This window comes from Molossus molossus, unplaced genomic scaffold (genome assembly GCF_014108415.1).
Source record: "Molossus molossus isolate mMolMol1 unplaced genomic scaffold, mMolMol1.p scaffold_m16_p_9, whole genome shotgun sequence".
Taxonomy (NCBI): domain Eukaryota; kingdom Metazoa; phylum Chordata; class Mammalia; order Chiroptera; family Molossidae; genus Molossus; species Molossus molossus.
The window spans coordinates 33,137,806-33,159,238 of record NW_023425403.1 but is presented as its reverse complement, the minus strand read 5'-3'; the positions used below and the strand labels follow the sequence as shown (position 1 = coordinate 33,159,238).

The 21,433-nt window shown below is 39.2% G+C and overlaps 1 protein-coding gene across 1 annotated transcript in view; it reads right to left on the bottom strand.

Annotated features, from left to right (window-relative positions):
* The window catches only part of NDFIP2 (Nedd4 family interacting protein 2), a 59,576-nt gene extending 49,427 nt beyond the window's left edge, over positions 1–10,149 (bottom strand). The window contains exon 1 of the mRNA XM_036249835.1: positions 9,929–10,149. Within this exon, the coding sequence (XP_036105728.1) occupies positions 9,929–9,967 (39 nt within the window). The 5' untranslated portion in view covers positions 9,968–10,149. The remainder of the gene's footprint in view (positions 1–9,928) is intronic.
* Between the last annotated feature and the right edge of the window lie 11,284 nt (positions 10,150–21,433).

Below are 21,433 nucleotides of genomic sequence, written 5' to 3'. Positions count from 1 at the left end.
GAGAAATTAGAAAGCATCTGTACTGAATAACAAAAATACAAATTATCAAATTCTGCAGGACATAGCAAAAACACTGTTAGAGGAAGGCTTATACTAGGGGGAAATGGTTACATTAGAAAAACAAAGGTCTAAAATCAATGATCAAAGTTTCCACCATTAGAAGCTAGAAAATAAAAAGTAAATAAACCCGAAAAAAGGAAGGAAATAGTAAATAAATGAGGTAAAAGCAGAAATCAGTAAAATAGAATACAGAGACATTTAGCAAAGCCAAAAGCTGGTTCTTTGAAAAGATCAACAAAACTGAAAACAATTATAGCTAGATTACCAAAGAAAAAAAATTGAGAAAGCAAATCACTAAGTGAAAAAGGGGTTATCACCAGACCCACAGACATTAAAATGATAACAAGAGATTAAGAACTTGAAGCCAACAAATTCAAAACCTTAATTTTTTTTTTTTTTTTTTTTTACCCCAGGAATCTTAAGAAACCTACTGAAAATATGTCCACTAAAATTAGGGAGTAAACAAAAAACAGAGAAAGACTTAGAATTCAAGAAATAGAAGCTCCACATAGCAAAGTGATGAAGGGAAGTCTGGGTGTGACAACTGTGCATCAGGCCTACAGAACAAACAGTACAGAGAAACAATTTGGACCCAAGGGCTCCAGGAAGAATGTCTTCAAAGAACAAAGTAAAAGAACTAAAATTATCTGATGCATTTGACAAAACAAAAATTATAACTGAAGAGCAAATTTTGAAAAATTACCAGAGGATATGCAAAGAATTAACAACAGATACATAAGAGAAATAAAGACTTAAAAATTAGGCAACTCCATAAAAAATTTAAAGTTATACAAAATACATTACCTGACTCAATTGTGAACAGTACTTGCACAGTCATAAAATATAAATACTAATTTCTGATTTAACTAAAAATGAGATACTCTTCAAACATTTAAGTCTCACAATAATACTATGAGGTAAGTACCTGTACAATCCTTGCTTTATAGATGAGGAAACTATGATATAGAGAGGTTAAGTCACTGGCCCAAGGTTATATTGCTTATAGGGCAGGAGCCAAGATTTGAACACAAGAGGTGAGACTACGAAGATCAAGATCTGGCAAGGGAAAGCAGGATACGTAAGAAACAAAAGTAAAATTAATAAATCAAGATTAGCTGAATATATATATATGTTCAAAACAGAGTTAGCCCCAGACGATTTGGTTCAGCGGTCAAGGGCACATACTTGGGTTGCAGGTTCAATCCCTGGCCCTGGTCAGGGCACATGCAGGGATGTGTCTTTCTCACATCGATGTTTCCCTTTCTCTCCCTCCCCACCCCCTCTTTCTCTCTAAAAAATCAATTTAAAAAAAGTATTTATAGTTCACATGCAGTGCAATAGCAAATCAAGCAGGGATGAGGTAAGCAGGGGCTCATATTGTTCTCTAAAGATTTCAAACAAAAACTTTAAAGGATTTCAAGTATTATTTCGAGACCCTTCCCCTTTGGGGGAAACCACAAAAAAAGTCATGCTAATATAAATGTATGCTCCACCCAAATGAGAACAAATGTTCTACAAAAACTGTCATTCACTACTGGATTTCTTCAGTCCAACATCCAGCAGGCTACAAGTCTCTAGAGCCTCAAAATTAGTTAAGAGGTAAAACCATTCAGTTATTTTCTTATTCTCAAAGCCTCTGCCAAACATTACAATTTCTTTGCAGTGTAATGGGTAATTCTGGAGAAACATCACAGACAATCTAAACCACAGCACATTCCTAAACTTTTAAAATATTAAATTGTTCATGTTCAAACAAATCTTAAAGCAAGCGAGTCAAAACCTTGAAATAATCTGATAGTAAGTCTTGGAGCACTGCAACATTTCCCAACTTGCATTTGGCATGTCTATGACAAGACTTTTACCCACACCTTAAATTCCAGCTAAGTGATCAAATTTTTGAAGAAACCATAACAACATGGCATGAAAACATAGACATAGGATGATTTATAATCACATGGTAGGTAGGCTAATCTTAATTACAATATCTTGTCAGTAAATTTACATTTAATAAATGTAAGCAGAATGTATTCCATCGTTACTTAAACAAGCTTAAATGTGCTCATATGTGTAATGCACTTAGTAGAGATATCAGTATATTCCTGACATAATGCTGTCATTATTGTTCCATTATTGCTAGACTAGTACTGACAAAATATATTATTCTTTATTCCATCAACCTGCTTCATTTTCTTTAAACCACCTATGTATCTGCCTCTCCTCCACCAAAGTATGAACCATAGGACAAGAACTTAACTGTTTGTTCACCAGCACGTAAAACAGAATCTGGCATATAGAAATACTTCATAAATTACTATATATTAAGTGAATGAATGAGTTATAGGACCTTTGTTCTACAGTTAATCAATATCTAAAAATTTCTTCCATACCTTATCTTAAGAATAAATCTAACAAGAGGCACTCAAAACATAAAATAAGTATATAAACTATCAATAATGTTGTATTTTCATGATATAATACCAAAGCATTTACTTGTTACTGCACAAATATTAAACCATTACTAGATCATGTACTGCTCAAATATGCCTAAGCAATGGCTAGCACACTAATTCAGGTGTGCTAATATTGTTCACTCATTCATATTTTTTTTAATGAGCTGACCTCAATCCATCAAGTCAATGGCATACTTACAGTTAATATCACGACATGCACAGAAATAGTCAGAGAAACTTTAATGTGGGGTCCATTCAAAAATAAATTATCTTGTCAACACAAATTAACATAATACTAGTCTTCAAACTGTGAAAATAGTAAAAAACACATCTGGAGTGTGAATTTTCTCAATTAGTTTTTTAAAAGATTAAAACCTATTTTAAAGATGAAATAGAAATCAGTCATTCACAAAACCCTAAAGCACCTGTGAGAAAAACACCAGTTTAGAAGTAGACACACAAAAACAATTCTGTATAACAATTTCTCTAATACAGTGATTCTCCATTTTTCCTCTGCCTTGATATTGATGAGAGATGCAACTCCCTCTTCCAATTATAGTTCTGTAGGAGTTTTTACATTAAAGAACAGGATTTTTATCAAGCAAACAAACTAGAAGGGTGTGGTACAGAACTTTAGATGAGAAACAAAAAGGAAAAATAATAAGCAGGAAGGTAAGAGAACACATTATGGTTGAAGAACTAATAATAAGTTCTTCTGGACTCCATCAGTTAGCACATAAAAATTAAGGGGGGGGGGTGAGAATTGCTAAGAGATGGCACTGTACACACACACACACAAAAAGATATGGCATTGTACAATATAAGAAGGTCAATTCAAGGAACATGTATGTTTACAACAGAAATTTATACTTCAAAAATCCAATAAACTTACCAGAATGGCTAAAATTAAAAAGACTGGCTCTGGCCGGTTTTGCTCAGCGGTTAGAGCGTCGGCCTGTGGACTGGAGAGTCCCGGGTTCAGTTCCCGCTAAGGGCATGTACCTCGGTTGCAGTTTGTCCCCGGCCCTAGTCGGGGTCGTGTGGATGGCAGCCCCACTCGATGTGTCTCTCTCACGTCGATGTCTCTCTCTCTCTCTCTCTCTCTCTCCCTCCCTCTCTCCCTCCTGCTCTATCTGAAGACAAATGCAAAAATGTCCTTGGGTGAGGATTTTAAAAAAAATAAAAATAAAAAAAAAACTGACTGACTATACCAAAATTTTGGAAAGGTAGTGGAGCAACCAAAACTTTCATTCAGTGTTGGTGGAAGTGAAAAATGATACGACAACTTTGGGGGAAAGTTTAGCAGCTTCTTATAAAATTAAATATACACCTACCCTATTGCCCAGGAATTCTACAGAAGAAATGAAAACATGTCCACAAAAAATTTGTATGAGAATATTCCTAACAGTTTTATCCATAATAGCCAAAAACTGAAACAACCCAAATGTCCATCAATAGAGTAATGGCTAAACAAACAAAACTGGATGAGCTACTGATATGCACAACAACATGGATCAATCTTCAAAACTTCATTCAGAATGAAAGAAGCTTTGCAGATGATATGCTAGATGATTCTAGGATAGGCAAAACCAATTTGAAGTGAAAAAATCAGAATAATGATCACATGGTGGGTAGAAATTGAAAGGGAGGGTCATGAGGGAACTTTCTAGGGTAATAGCAATGTTCTATATGGTGGGAATGAGTAAACTTTTTCTGTAAGAGGCAGAATAGCAAATATTGATTCAGGCTTTATGGACTCTGCCTCAAATACTCATTTCTGCCATTGTAAAAGAATGGGTATGGTTGTGTTACAAGAAAATTTTATCTACAAAAACAAATGTTGGAACTTAAGTTTGCTGATTCCTTCTCTATATTTTGAAAGTCATGTGGGTTACACAGATATATGCATTGTCAAACTCACCCAACAGGCCATGTAAGATTTATGCATTTCACTATACATCAATTTTACCCCCAAAGAGAAGGAACCATAAAGAAATTATTAGCCCAGCCAGTGCAGCCCAGTGGATTGAGTGTTATCCCATGGACTGAAAGGTACCAGTTCAATTCCAGGCCAGGGCACAGGGCTGAGTTGCTGGCTCAATTCCCAGTAGGGGGCGTGCAGGGGATAGCAGGTCAGTGTTTCTCTCTCTGTCTCCCCTCCTCTCTCTCCCTAAAATCAATAAAAACATACTAAAAACAAAAGAAATATTAAACTCTGGGCTAATGATAAGCATGCGGTTTACAGTGAGGTACACTTACATCTGCAACTTACTTTGGAAGCATCAAAAAATAAAAGGAATTGACAAGTATACAAAAATACAAATATACAAACTGTAACTGTAGACCCTACTTGGTAACTGTACAATTCTTTCAACTTTTCTATATATTTGAAAGATATAATATTAAATGTAGGTAAAGGAGGGATTCTGTAAGAGGTTACTAATATGACTCATGCAGTGTAAATGAAAGATACACTGGAGGATGGTCAGATGAAGGAAAAAGTAGTAAATAGGCTATTACAACAATCAATGCCATAGAAAGCATCAACATTTAAGAAGTATAAAATAAGTTCACCAACAGAAAAAAGAGAAGAGTAGAAACTTTCTTCATATCAGGAATAAGAAAGGAGTTTCAAGGGAAAAGTTCAAAGTGTCAATTTAACAAAAAAGAAGCAAAACAAGAACTGAAAAGTATCTATTATATTAAGCAGTGGGCAACCTTGATATGTAAAAGAGGTATGGTAAGACTATAAACCAGATAAAGAATATTGATAAATTCAAAGCAAACAAGTGAAGATCAAAGGAACTGAGCTGTGCCAAGAAGGCAGTAACTAGAGAACGTATAGTAAAAGACTGCAATACTTCTTTAAAATGGGAAAGTAAATTACTGTACCTAAAAATTAACATTATATCATCCAGAACATGTTCTATTGGGCAAAGCAGTCCACCATGGGCTTGAGTGTCCCTGCACATTCTTGTTGAGTGTGACAGTCTGAAAAGCTTACAGTAAGTCATATAGCAACAAAGAAGGTGGAGGTTACCACAACATGTAACTGCCCTCCCAGGGAAAGGTGAACTAGCTTGTTTGTTTGCTACAGTATTTTCTGCTTGCTAAAAAATGCTAAACCCTGCCCCACAGGTGCACTTCAGTGGTTGAGCATCAACCCATGCACCAAGAGGTCACCGGTTCAATTCCTGGTCAGGGCACATGCCCAGGTTGTGGGCCCAAGCAGGAAGCCCAGCATTGATGTTCCCTTTCATCTATGTTTCTGACTCTCTCTCCTTCCTTCCTCTCTCTCTAAATTTCAATAAAGAATAAAAAATACAAGTGCTAGACCCTCACTCTTGAGTTCCTCAGATGTGACTCACTAGTACATCCATCTAGACCCATCATCCTCATGGGTCCTGGTAGCAAGGAAAATTTACATAAATAATGCTGATGATCATGAAACTTGTTGTGCTGCAAGTAATAATGTCATTTGTTTCTGACCTGGGGAGTCTCCTGTTTTCTGCCAGCAACCATGAAACATTAACATACTAACTTATAAGCTTGTAAATATAGTAAAATAAAATCTTAAGACTTTCCAATTCTTGATATTAACAACAAAGAACTAGTTGACATTCAGGTTGCTAAATAAAACAAGAGACAGAAAGATGGTCATAAGCAATAGTTAAAATATTTTTAATATTTTATAGTTTATATACTTTACATTATTTACATTTATTTTTCATGCATATTTCATATACATGTGTATATATGTATATGTGTGTATGTGTGTATTACATTATATAACTCTCATAAAAACCTTAATAAAGCCAAGGGCTCACAAATTGTAAAAGGCATATCTTAAATATAGGCCCAGATGACTTTAACACACATTTTTTTTAACCATTAACAGTCATCCTCCTTCCCAGCTGATTTAACAAGGGTAACTAATTTTCCATATAAAAGAGCAAAGTATCTAGAGCTTCACAATATGAATACTTGATTATGTTCATAGAAAACTAATATTTTGGAAATGTTAATAGAACCTTAAATTTTTTTTTTAATCCTCACCCGAGGACATTTTTCCATTTTTTGTTCAGGGAGAGTGGGGAGGCGGGGGAGAGAGAGAGAGAGAGAGAGAGAGAGAGAGAGAGAGAGAAACATCGACGTGAAAGGAACACATCGAGTAGTTGCCACCCGCACGACCCAACCAGGGTCAGGGACAAACTGCAACCGAGGTACATGCCCTTTGCGGGAACTGAACCCAGGTCTCTTTGGACCACAGGCCGACGCTCTACCGCTGAGCCAAACCGGCCAGGGCTTAAAATTTTTTAAAAAATCTGTGGCCAAGGTTTATGGAGAGCTAGGTTAAACAAATCACCATATTTACTACAGAATTTCTCATTATTTTAACATGTAAATATATGTTTTATTACGCTAACGTGACAAATTTTCCAAGACAGTTTTCATCATTCTGGAATACAGTTTGGGAAACTACTGCTACAATATACAGTGCCAATTTAACTTTTACACAGACTACCTTTGAAATCTTTAAGTAGTTAGCTTATTACAGGCATATAATCCTTTAAAATACAGAACATCAAAGTTAGAATGTGGCCTAACAGCTTCAAGCCACATCAACTCTTCAGAGTTGGCAACATTGCTCATTTCCTACCCAACAAAACTGAATTTCCCACAACACAATAAACTACCTGTTATCGCTGGCTTTTTGTAGCTCTGCAATGTTATCCACTGCTTTACTAAACAAAATTCAGACCCATTTAAAATTGGAGGGAAGAGATGGCAGAAAAAGCAGTTTCCACATAAAACATGTGCATTGGTTAATTGTGGTAAGTCATTCTGATGGTCCTGGGCATCACTGCTAACTTTCCAATATGGAAAGCTAAATTTTAACTCTATCAATAGTGGTACATTAACACTGCATACCATTTCACACCTGAGCATGCTTGCCTGTCTCCAACTTTCCAACTCAAACTGTTTATTGCTCAAGTTTATTAATCTTTTTTGTTGTTGTTCAGATAGAGTGGGAGGGAGAGAGAGGAAGAGAGACAGAAACATCGACATGAAAGGGACACATGGAGTGGCTGCCACCCGCACGACCAACCAGGGCCGGGGACAAACTGCAACCGAGGTACGCACCCTTAGCGGAAACCAAACCCGGGTCTCTCTGGACCACAGGCCGACACTCTAACCACTGAGCCAAACCGGCCAGGGCTCAAGTTTATTAATCTTTCCAGAGTTTTAAAAAAAAAGAGCTAAAGGCAGTGACACAAGTTGTGTTCATCATATGAGCCACAGAGACGGATTAGTCCCTAGATAAATAATTCTACTGGAAACCAATTTACCTGCTTCTCTGTTATACCTAGATACAGTTATTGATTAGGCCATTTTTAACAAAACCAGATGAAATTACTATGTAGTAACAGGAATTAAAATCCAAATTTAAACTACGCTAAGATTCTCAACACTGCCTTACAAGGAAAACGATGTTCTACTTACTTAAAGTGAGTAGTATCTTTGGAATTGCTTTCTGCCCTCTGCTCTGAAGGAATGCCTCCACCCATTCAAAGTCTGTATCAGACACATCTCCAATTTGGAGGAAAAAAAAATTAAAACACAATAAAATGTGATACCATCCACTTATTTTGAAAGGAGTTGTAAAGGGGAAAAAGTAGCCTCAACACTGAAAAAGCAAATTTCAATATTTTGGTTTTAGAAACTTTTTAAAACTAATAATTAATTCAAGTCTTAACTAGCATAACCATTGAAAGCAAATGTGACAATACAATAAATTATTTTAAGGCACAGCTACATCAGTTAAAAACGTTTTGAGTAGTGACTTGTGTATGAGAACATGGTTAATTCTGATACGCAAAATCCCCAAAGTGAAAGAATTCAAATCAGCTAATGTCATTAAGAAAAACAAATAGGAACAGGAAAGAAAAGAGATTACAAAAAGAAACAAGTTCCACTGGCAATAGTATTCAATATTTACCTACTGCATTTTATTTTTGTTAATGTGTACAAAAATAAGAATGCCTTTTTAAAAAAATAAAACCACCAAACCTACAGACACTGACAACTTGGAAAAATCCTTACATGTTGGCAGCAATGATTTCCAAATTGTCCTGAAAAGAACTGATAAATTTCCAAAAAATTCAGAATACGGATCATTTGGAAGTTTTACAGGATGTAAACCAGACGAAATGGAAGTATCATGAGCTTTTATCTTAGAAAAATGCACTTACATACATTGGGATTTCATCTTTCAATAGCCTTCATTATCTGTCAAAATGCACTTAACTGAAATTCTTAGTTCACAACTAGGTTTCACATGTACAAATAGATTTGAAAGGTGAAATCTCCACTAAATATATACATTTGTAAAATGTCATAAACAGTACTAGTTGCACCATCAGTGTATTATTTATCTCTTGTCCCTCAGTAAAATAGGTTTAACTAAATAAATTAACGATCTGAAAGTTTACAGAATAACATTCTACTTAGCTGCAGCAAAACAGCTCTTGCTGGGTCCATTTTTTAAAATGTTGACAGTGAGAATCTCCAATGACACCACCAGAATACCAGAGAGAAAAATATATTAAAAAACTTGACACTGAAAACACAGAGGAACACTTTTCACTCATATAAACAAAGGTTAAACTGGAAAGCCATGTACTTACTGAAAAAAAATTTTTCTAACAAGATGAGCATTTTTCTAGTAAAACTTCCTGTTTCCCTACTCTCAAAAAAAGGTGGGGATAGAAGGAAAAAAACCACAGTCCCTTTTAATAGTAACAAAGTGATGAAGGACAGAATGACCAGGTTAAGTAGAGCTCAGACACCTGTGCAGCACCGACTCCTCTCCTCGGTTGCACAATTTGTAAACGCACATTTTTCGCCAAGTCCACATCTGACCGCACTACGTAATGCTTACATCCCCTCCCCCTCCCCCACTCCACTTATGACGCCGATCATCTTCCCAGCAGGTAGGTGAGCTCAGTACCATTCCGGCAGACAATCAAGTGTACCGTCTCAGAAGAGACTGGGTCAGGGAAAGAGGAAATGATCGAGAAAGTGAGAAAACAGATAAAAGAGATATACGTTTAAATGGAGGGGACGGTTCACAGCGGTGTGCAGGGTGTGGGTGAGGGGTGGGGAGCTACGATAGGAGACGATTCCAGAGGGAAGGGTCTCAAAGGAGAGTAGAGGCAGAGGCTCCACAGGAGATAGGAAGGGGGCAGGTCCGTCCAGGAGAGAAAAACAATAAGTAAGCAAATAAATAAATAAACGCCAGCACGTCCCTCGGGTAATCATCCGAGGAAGGGGACTCTCGAGACCACAGCGGGCGACAGAACCAGGACCCCCGGCAGCGCAGGAGGCCGGAGCGGGGGCGGGGGCCAGGAACTCACCACCTGGTAGCGGCCAGTCCCGGGCTGGAGATGATCCATCCTGCCCGGCTTGGGATCCGGCTCCGAGCCGGCGAGTCCCCTAGGTGCTCAGCCCCCTCGGCCAACCCCGTCGACGATGTCGCCACAGGGGCCCTCTGCCTCCTTCTGCCGCTGCGGTCACCCGTCCGGGCCGCTTCACTTCCTGTCGCTGCCGCAGCAGCCGCGGAGACCTCCGCGTCAGCAGCGGCTCGGTGAAGCTCCGAGGCGCTGCGCGCGCTACTGAGCATGCTCGGGACGGTCGCGCATGCCTGCTAGGTCCTGCGGCGGCCGAGCCGCAGCGCGAGTGGCGGGGGCGTTGGCTGGGTGGGAGGAGATGGAAAAAGTAAGACGAGTCCTGGGGTGCCTAGGTTGTCAGCCTGTCGAGAGTGGGCGATTGCCCAAGGAGGTGGAGGGGCGGGGAGGTCGCGGTCCTTGATTGGTCTTTTCTATGTAGTTTTGGCGCAGGCACAGGTTTGCTGCACAGTCACCACGCAGGAAACAAATGTCGAGGAGGGAGGGAACGCGTTCCTAGAACACCTGAGGACCTGCCACCCATTTACCAACACTTCCTGTTGTTACTCACCCAGCCTGGGCAATGCAGGGAGATCCATTAGAGAGAGAAGAGATAGCTTGAAAATATTGTTTTCCTCTTGGTAGTAAAAGGTTTGAAGAATCCAGCAAGGACTCTTCAGCCATACTCGTATATCTCACCAAGGAAACAGGCCTGTAGAGCCCGAGGTTACTGGAAGGATACAAGAAAATAATAAAATAAGATAGGACTAGTTTGTGGTCACGAATCACCAATTCGGAAGAGTTTAAAAGCAAGACATTATTTTATGTGTAACTTTGTAAGACAATCTCAATATCTGGTTAAATATAGGTAACCTATGTCGACATAAATATCCAAAATTGTGGAAACTTTTTATAAGTTTGTCTGAGCAGCCTTGACAACATATACTGGGGAGCAAGATCTCAAATGCTCCGGAAGATAATGCATTTGATATTAAGGAGGAGACATAAAGAAGATTGGAGGAAGCAAGGTGGAGATTGGATTACAGGATATTTAACAAAATTATGTGATCCCTTAGCTGCAGCAAAACATAATCCCTTAAAGGTTCATAATCCCTTTGAAGAGTATTACTTCTTATTTAAAAGGTATGTTAACCACCCAGCCAGTGTGGTTCAGTGGTTGAGCACTGACCCATGGACCCAGAGATTGCTGGTTCAATTCTCAGTCAGGGCACATGCCCAGGTTGTGGGCCAGATCCCCAGTGGGAGACATGCAGGAGGTGGCCAATCATGTTCTCTCTTATTGATGTTTCTATTTCTCTCTCCCTCTCTCTTCCTTTCTGTTGAAAATCAATAAAGAAAGAAGAAGAAAAAAAGGTGTGTTAACCTCGGTGCACAAGAACAATGGACCCAACTGGCATAAAATCTTTCACTCAAGTTATATGCCTGGGGCATGGCAACTCACCCTGACCTGCTCGTTCTCTATGGTGTAGAAGAGTATGATGGGCATCGTAAAGTACCTTTTAACTCAAAGACCTGCTTCCTATACCCTGAAAACTGATCCCACACGATCTGGTCCAGCTATCTTTTTTACTTTAATTAACTCCTGAATCACCAAAGGGGATTCCTGGAATGAAGAAGGCCAGCATATGAGGCTGATTAGTCAGTTGAAATAGCAAAAATACAGTAAAGACTTATTGAGAAATCGACAATTGAAAAACGTAAACTTCCTGGCAATATTTTTTCCAAAGCACTCATCAGTTCTTTCTATTTTTGCCATCTTAACATCTAGTGGTAGAGAGCAGTAATAGACTAATATTAAGAGGTAATGATATTTGCCCAGCTCATGTATGGCTCAGTGGATTGAGCATTATCTGGTGGACTGAGAAGTCCCGTTTAGATTCCTGGTCAGGGCACATGCCAGGGTTGTGGGCTTGATCCCCACCCAGGAGGGGGCATGCAGGAAGAAGCCGATCAATATTTCTCTCTCACACGGACGTTTCTCTCTCTCTCTCCCTTTGTCTCTCTAAAAATCAATAAAAATATATTTTAAAAAAAGAGGTAATGATATTTATTTTTTAAAGTTGCTTTCTTTAGAGCTAACAATGTATTTTAAATTCCAAGATAAAATACTTTTTTCTTTATTGATTTTTAGAGAGAGAGTAAGGAAGAGGGAGAGAGAGTTAGAAATTTTATTGTATTACTGTACAAGAGCTCACCCTCACAATTTCACCCCAAATGGTATCACCTTTCAGTGATCAGAATAATAGCCACTGATTTAAAAAAATTATTAAGAAAAATAAAAGAGCATAAATCATTTTGAAAAAAACTCAGGTAATTTCAGCAAAATGAAATTAGATTCCTATGTTGCTTATGGTGTATATGGTTAATTTAGAACTTAATTTTATATGTGCTTTCCTTTTCATTAACCATTTATATGTCCATTTGTTTTTCAAATAGACTGCTCCTCAGGGCAGGGCCATTTTTTCACCTAGCTCTCCCAGAACAGACTGAGAACACAGTGGTGAAAACCAAAGACCTGACCAAATGCAGACATGCTGAATGAATCCTGTTAGAGTTGTAGATTCTTTCAATTTTACCCTCCTCCCAAGTTTTGTGAACATTTTGCTAATCCAGAGAGCAGGTGACAAAACTCAACAGGAAAGCATTTTTTTTCCTGTGGAGAAGGAGGAGAAAGAGAAGCAGAAAAACAGCTAACAGGTATTGAGCCCTTCCCAAACTAAGGACTGCATGTAGGAATCATTTCATCCTCACAACAACTCCATGATGCCAGCACAATTGTAATCCTTGTTTAACAAATCAGAAAACCGAGGCACTAAGGGTTCAGGAACCTGTCCAAAGCCCAATCATTAGTAATTGTTGATACTCCAGAGCTTCCACTATATTGAGCACTATGCTATAATACACCTCCCTTACTCTTCCCCCCACAAAAACCCTTGTTTCTTTCTGTCCATCACTATTGTGGAACTTGTACAGAACAACAACAAAAAAATAGTGATGCATCCCGAAGAGCCCATCTGACTTTCTTAAATCTCACCTTCTTGACCTTTATGAAATAAATGATTTTTTCTCATCATTCCTGAAAAAGCCGTTCTGAGCTCCTTTTGCCCATTTCACAGCTAAGGCTGCAATGGGCCATCACAAGCAGAAGCCCAAGAAGAGCAACTTTTATGGGATGAAATGGGAGTAACAATTCTTATCATTTTACAGGCCTTAAGCAACACCCAATATTTTTAATCCCTAATCTGTTGGTGGTGACAACTCTAATTACCTAAGGAATTGATGGTGGTTTACCACTATAATTTGTCTCAAGAGGAATTTTAGAATTGCAGGGCATTGCCCTGGCCAGTTTGGCTCAGCGGTTAGAGCGGCAGCCTGCGGTCCGGAGAGACCCGGGTTCGGTTCCCGCTAAGGGCACATACTTCGGTTGCAGTTTGTCCCCGGCCCTGGTTGGTCGTGCGGGTGGCAGCCACTCGATGTGTCCCTTCACGTCGATGTTTCTCACTCTCTCTCCCTTCCTCTCTCTCCCTCCCACTCTATCTGTACAAAAAATGGAAAAAATATCCTCGGGTGAGGATTAAAAAAAAAAAAAAGAATTGCAGGGCATTTTACTAACACCTCTTGCTCTGGCCTAATTCATTTTCATCTCCAAATAAACAGCCACCAAAATTTTACTAGTGCCATACTACAGTACTGGGGCAGACATGGAGATAAGCAGATTGTATTCCCTGTCAAGAAACCACTCTCTGCGCAGCAGCAAGGAGTGTGATTAACCGACAAAGTCCAGCTGTTTTGTAGGGGTCTCCTTTAGCTTTCAACCTGAAGGCATGCTATTTTCAGGCTGGCACTTGGCCATTGACTGAACAGATGGTGGTACAGGTCTAGCCACTTTTGCCTGATACTGGACTCCTTTAAGGGGCAATCTTTTCTTCAGAGCTCCCTGCTGAACTGGCAGAGACTTTGTCAGCTCTGCAGTATATTGTGACAACTCTCCTCACCCAAACCTTTTTACTTCCAAAGATATTACCTCCCAACAAATCTCTTAAGTTCATAATTTTATATCAGCTTCTGCTTCCTAGAGAATCCAACCTAGACAAGTACCAAGATGTAAAGTGATATAACATTGTTAATATCAACAAAATTGGGTTAAATGACTGCAACTGCTCTTTCACATGGCTGTTGTTTCATCTCCAGAATAACCCTCAATATCTTCCATTGTTATTTTTTTCTCATGTGGACATAATGTATCTACAGCCTCCCACTAAGAATAACTTTGATGTTGTTCTATACAGTGATACCATCATATCATAGGGTCCCCTTTGCTTGGACCATACTTCCCATTGAAAATCCCTCCCGTCTTCCACGAAGCAAAGTCATTCCCTCCAGAAGTAAACTGATTTCTCATCATCTTCCATATTCTCCTCTTCTAACCAGGTTTGCTAAGCTGCATGTACATCACCAGGATTCTTTATTGAGATTCCCATTAGTTAAAGAGCAGAAGACAATCTATTGCCTGCAAGTGGCCATATACACAGGCCTGAATCAGGGGAAAATGCTCCATAATTTTCTTACTTTTTTCAGTGAATTTTAGTTGTTTGGGTTTTTTTGTTTTGTTTTTTTGTCACTTCCTGTACAACATACAACATACAACATAGACCTACTCAAGTAGGTCTTGATGGGTAGTTTGACCATAATCCTAATAGTTTGTTCCCTTTGGAGTGTATGATTTTGTATATTTACCTAGAAAATGATTGAAAAAGAGATAAAATTACATTATCCAAAGATTTCTATCTCTACCTAATAAAAATTCACTAGTCACTATTTTCTATACATTCAATTCTAAAATATATTTAGAAAATGCAAAAAACTATTATTTATTTTAGCCAATGAAAATAAGCATAATCATTACTCCAAAATTGTATCTCTATAACCATATACGTGGATCTTTTAAGCAGTTTGTAGACTTGAACTTCAGTTTAGCTTCACATAATCTTCCTTATGTCACTGGTTCTAAGATTTCTGTCAATTGTTCAGCTCTATAATTTTAGAAAGAAAATCTAACATGAGCAATTAGACAATCAGGTATCTATTTCCTTTCCCTCTTTTTGTTCTCATGCAATGTGTTGGAAGAATCTAAAATACAGCTGTTTTTTGTTCAGTTTTATTTTTTATGAGCCAAGGTTCAACCAAAAACAGAACCAATGGAAGATATGTATTAAAAAGTTTATTGAGGCCTGGCCGGTGTGGCTCAGTGGTTGACATTGACCCATGCACCAAGAGGTCCCGGGTTTGATTCTGGGTCAGGGTACACGCCCAGGTTGTGGGCCAAATCCTCAGTAGGGGACATGCAGGAGGTGGTCAATCAATGTTCTCTCTCATCAATGTTTCTATCTCCTTCTCCCTTCCTCTCTCTCTAAAATCAATAAAGAAATAAAAATTTCTTTTTAAATTTATTGAGGGGTCTCCCTCTCAGGAGACTGCACCTTTCCCATCCCCCTCCTCTTCCCCCAGGTCATATTACCTTTGCCTTTCCCTCTCTTAAGCTCCAAGAGCCCTGCTTTGGCTTCTGTAACTTGTTTCTTGAGCCTATACAGCCCAGCTGGCTCACTTCTCTACCTTCGTAACTTTCTCAAAAATTTTCTCATAATTAAATTTAAAAAATATTAACTGGCTTATGCTGTTATGGGGGGCTGCCTAGGGAAGTCCAATCCATAGCACAGGCCACTGCAACTCTAGAAGAGTTCTAGGAGCTGCTGTCTATAAGTAGAATGTCTTCTTTTTCAGGAAAGCCTCAATTCTTCCCTTAAGGACTTCGGTGGATTAAATCATGCCCGCTTGGATTATAGAGGATCGGTGAAATGATTTAGATTTTATTATTTTTTATAAATATAGTTTTATTGATTTTTTTAGATAGAAAGGAAGAGAGAGATAGAAACATGTATGTGAGAGAGATATATCCATCTGCTGCCTCCTGTATGCCCCCTACTGGGGATTGAACCACCTGCAACCCCAGCATGTGCCCTGACTGGGAATAGAACCAGGACCTCTCAGTCCATGGGACAACGCTCAATCCACTGAGCATACTGGCTGGGCTAATTTTAGATTTTAATCATAACCTACAAGATATCTTCACAGCTGAGGGCAGTGGGTAGGAATTGGGCAAAAAAAGAGGAAAAGAACTCATGGACATGGACAATAATGTGGTGAATGGGCGGTGGAGTGGGAAGAAGGTTTGTGGGGATAAATAGTGATGGAAAAAAATAAAAGAAAACAAAGGAAAAATATATTTTCACAGCAACCCTTATATTAGTGCAGGATTGAATAATTGGGGCTATAGCTAACCAAGCTGACACAGAGAACTATCACATGTTTATTTAAATACTACAAACTTAAAATGTGTCTATAAAATGTGTCATATGAACTATTTCCTATAGGCTATATTTTTAATATGTACTTTTATATAGAGAGGCATCATCAGGCAACAATTAGAAAAGTTCTGGATTCTTGAAAAACCACATCTCAATCCTAACAATGTTTTTAGTTAGCAGTTTTTTTAAAAAATATGTTTTTATTAAATTTTTAGAGAGAGAGAGGAAGGGAGAGAGAGATAGAAACATTGATGTGAGAGAGAAACATTGATCAGCTGCCTCTCGCACACCCCCACTGGGGATTGAGCCTGAAACTGGGGCATGTGCTCTGACCAAGAATCGTGGTCCACGGGACAACACACACCAGCTGGGGTTAGTTAGCATTTTAATTGTTCTTTTGTTTGGTCATGAGCAACAAATAGGAGCAAATCAATAGATGTTTTGCTTCAGGGGCTACATATTTTAAACTGGGTTAAGTCATTATTAGTTATTGAAATGGCTTTTGCTTTACCTTGAGTACAGAAGGCTGTTTTTTGATCATTCTTTTTTTTTTTTTTTTTTTTTTTTGCGATTACGTTTATTAAAGCTGGGTACAGTAAAACAAAGAAGAGCCTAGGATAAAAGAAGCAACAGGAGAGAGACTAGGTGGGGAGAGTCAGAGAAAAGGGGGCCTTGGGATAGATTCAGGGAGTGGAATGAGCTGTCACTGCCCATTGCTCCCCTGGGTGCAAGCCATGTGGGATCCCTTCGAGTTTAGGAGCCACACGCCTGTGGGGGAAGAAGAGGGGTAAGCACAGGCTTGCTCCCGAGAGGGAGAGCACACTTTTGACCATTCTAAAGCAGAACATTATGTGGTATTATGTTTGCTTTTTCTCTCTGCAGACCGAAAAATCACTTGTGTCATAGAAGAGCAGGGCTGGCACGGAGTATTTTGCCTATTACAATAGGTTTCTCTTGATTGACTAATGTATGACCATCAGGTAAGAAGACAAACACTATGTGTGTGCACGCAGGTGTGGCTGTCTGTATAAAATACTAGGAGAGAAAAAAAATGTCTCCTACACTGTCAAGGTTTTCTTTTTTTTTAATCCTCACCCGAGGACATTTTTGCATGTATCTTCAGATAGGGAGGGAGAGAGAGAAGGAGAGAGAGAGAGAGAGAGAGAGAGAGAGAGAGAGACATTAATGTGAGAGAGACACATCAAGTGGTTGCCACCCACATGACCCCAACTGCGGCTGGGGACAAACTGTAACGGAGGTACGTGCCCTCAGCGGGAACCGAACCCAGGACTCTCAGGTCCGCAGGCCGATGCTCTAACTGCAGAGTCTAACTGGCCAGGGCTATCAAGGTTTTCTTAGTATGCTAATGATCTTTTGCTATCTTTCTCCCATAACAAGAATCAGGCCTCATTTGTTAAACAATACTGTTGCTATAAGAAATTTCCAAAATTGTAAACAGTTATTTAAGCAAGATCTCAAATGCATCAGAGGGCAGTTTTGCAGTTTCTTTTATTCCTCTGAAATTAAGGGGGGAAGTAAGGAAAATACATTAAAGTGGAAGAAAGCAAGGCAGGGGATTGGATTACAATTAACCAGCTTATGTGCTCCCTTGAGGGTTGTGGATAGAAAAAGGGGGCACAACTAAACCTGACAAGCTCAGCAGAGGCCTGCATAGTGAACCTTACAAATTCAGAGACTTAAAATAACCACATAGGGTGGTCTGATATTAAAATTTCCTAACTAGTCCTAGCCAGTGTGATTCAGTGGTTAGTGTCAGGCCATGGTTCAATTCCCGATCAAGGGCACGTACCTAAGTTGCAGGTTTGATCCCCTGCCCTGGTCAGGGTCATACAGGAGGCAACTAATCGATGTGTCTCTCATGTCGATGTCTCTCTCTCTCTCTCCCCCTCCCACTCTATCAAAAATCAACGGAAAAATGCCCTCAGTTGAGGATTAAACAAACAAACAAACAAACAAACAAATTTATGATCAGATCACCTCATGAGATTACTTTCTGTCATTGACTTACTATATAGGGTCTTTTTCAATGTCAAATATCTGAAGGGACAAAATGATGACAGTAATCAGACAGAATGACTTATCAGATGCTGTTTTTTCAGAACTAAGAAGAAATTCATAGTCATGTTCTGCCCTTAAGATTCAAATAGGGAAAAAATACCAATGGCCTGGCAGAGCCAAAGTAAGCCAAGAAAATGAAGAAGAAAAAAAAAGGAGAGTTCCTTTTATATCTGACAGTTATATCCTAGAAAAACTAATATATTTATACTGTATCCCACTTCACCTGTCAATATAATACGTAAAGTTCTCATGAAATGTCTATAAATTCAGCTTATGAAGAATGATCTCTGAGAAATCTGGCAAGATTTCCCCAGTAAAGATCAAGACACCAAGCTCAAATCTTCTTTATTCAATAGCTTAGACTCTTTGAGATGTATGACAAAACATCATAGATCAGGTGGTTTATAACCACAGAAATTTATTTCTCACAGTTCTAGAGGCTGGAAGTCCAAAATCAGGGTGACAGCATGGTTGGGCTCAAGTGATGGCCCTCTTTTTCATGTTAGACTGCACTTTTCATTGTATCCTCCCACAGCAGAGGAGCCATAAGGTATGTCTCTGGGAACTCTTTTGTAAGGCCATGAATCACACTCAGGAGGGCTCTGCCTCTGGACCTACTCATCTCCCAAAGATCCCATCTTCAAATACTATCAACTTGGACATTAGATTTTCTTCTTTTTTAATTTATTTATGGATTTTTATTTTGGGTGTTTTTTAAAAAAGATTTTTAGATTTATTTTTAGAGAGAGAGGAAGGGAGAAGAGAGAGAGAAACATCGATCATCAATCGGCTGCCTCCTGCACACCTCCTACTAGGTATCAAATCCACAACCCCTCAGGGCCAGGATGACGCCCAACCAATTGAGCCGCACATGCCAGGTCTATTCATTGATTTTTAGAGACAGAGAGAGAGATCAATTTGTTGTTTCATTCTAGCATTGGTTGATTCTTTTTTTTTTTTTTTAATTTATCTTTATTGTTGAAAGCATTACAGATGTTCCCCCCTTTCCCCCCACACTGAGCCCCTCTTCCCTGCTCCAACCCACCTCCTGCCTTCCCCACATTATTGTCTTTGTCCATTGGTTATGCATATATGCATATAAGTTCTTTGGTTTATCTCTCCCTACACTCCCCCTTCCCCCTCAGGTTGCTAAATCTAACCAATTTGTACTTCTTAATTCCTTTATTGGCCATTCCCCCACCCCCTCCCATCTAGCAACCATCAGAAAGTTATCTGTATCTATGAGTCTCTTTCTGTTCTGCTTGCTCATTTCATTTGTAGATTCAATTGTCAATAGATACATATTTATTGCCATTTTATTGTTCATATTTTTGTTCTTCTTCGAGAAGATCTGTCAACATTTCATATAATACTGGTTTGGTGGTAATGAACTCCTTTAGCTTTTTCTTGTCTGGGAAACTTTTATATGTCCATTGATTCTAAATGCTTTTCAGGACAGAGTAATTGTGGTTGTAGGTTGTAGGCTTTTCATCACTTTGAATATCTCTTGCCACTCATTTCTGGCCTGCAAAGTTTCTTTTAAGAAATCAGCTGACAGTATTATGGGAGCTCCCTTGTAGGTAAGTAAGTGCTTTTCTTTTGCTGCTTTTAAGATTCTCTCTTTGTCTTTAACCTTTTGCATTTTAATTATGGTGTGTTTTGGTATGGGCCTCTTTGGGTTCTTGTTTGGGACTCTCTGTGCTTCCTGCATTTGTATGTCTGTTTCCTTCACCAAGTTAGAGACGTTTACTGTCATTATTTTTTCAAATAGGTTTTCAATTTCTTGCTGTCTCTATTCTCCTTCTTGTATCCCCATGATATCCCAGAGGTTTCTTACACTATCCATTTTTTTGGGGGGGTGGGGGCAGGATTCTTTTTTCTTGTTGTTATTTTGATTGGATGTTTTTTATTTCCTTACATTCCAAATTGGTGATTTGATTCTTGGCTTCACCTACTCTACTGTTGATACCCTGTAAATTATTCCTTTTTTAAAAATATGTTTCTATTGATTTTTTTAGAGAGAGATAGAAACATCGATGTGAGAGAGCTATATCAATTGGCTGTGTCCTGCACACCCCCTACTGGGAACTGAGCCCTCAACCAGGGCATGTGCCTGACCTGGAATCGAACAGGGACCTTTCAGTCCATGGGGTGATACTGAGTCACACCAGCTGGACATAATTATTCTTTATTTCAGAGAATGCATCCTTCATTTCTGACTGGTCCTTTATTATGTTCTTGAGGTCCTCACTAAGTTCCTTGAACATCCTGATAACCAGTGTTTTGAACTCTGCATCTGTTAGATTGCTTGTCTCCATTTTTTTAGTTCTTTTCTTGTAGTTTTGTTCTGTTCTTTCATTTGGGACATGTTTCTTTGTCTCCTCATCTTGGCTGCCTCCCTAAGTTTGTTTCTATGTATTAAGTAGAGTTGCTACATCTTCTAGGCTTGGTAGTGTGGCCTATTGTAGTATGTGTCCCGTAGAGTTCAGTTGCACAGCCTCCCTCATCACCCCAGCTGGGCACTGGAGGTGCACCTTCATATGGACTATACATATGGACTATACATATATACTATAACATATTCTGTTATAATTGAGTCTTGATTGCTGTTAGCATGCCAATGGGATGGTGATCCACTTAAGGACTGGCTATGCCCACTGACCACTGACCTCTGACCACCTTGAAGAATTAGCTGTGCAGGGACCCACCACACAAAGCAGGAGTTACTTCAGCAGGGCTCTGGTGCCCTCTGAGTTCACCCTTGAGTGTGTCACTTGTGGTGGTGGTTGGGTTATGGTGCTTTGATGTGGTCTAAAGCTGTCCACTGGGTGTATTGACTCTGGGGCCTCCGGGAGGGGCAGGCCAAGGTCAGCCATTGCCCGTGTTCAACCCGGGGCCACCAGGCATAAGCTGCAAAGTGATCTTCAGATGGTTGCTTCTTGTGCTGGGCTTGGAGGCGCTCAGGAGAGGCCATGCTGTGAACCAAGGCTGGCTACTTCTAATGCTGGGC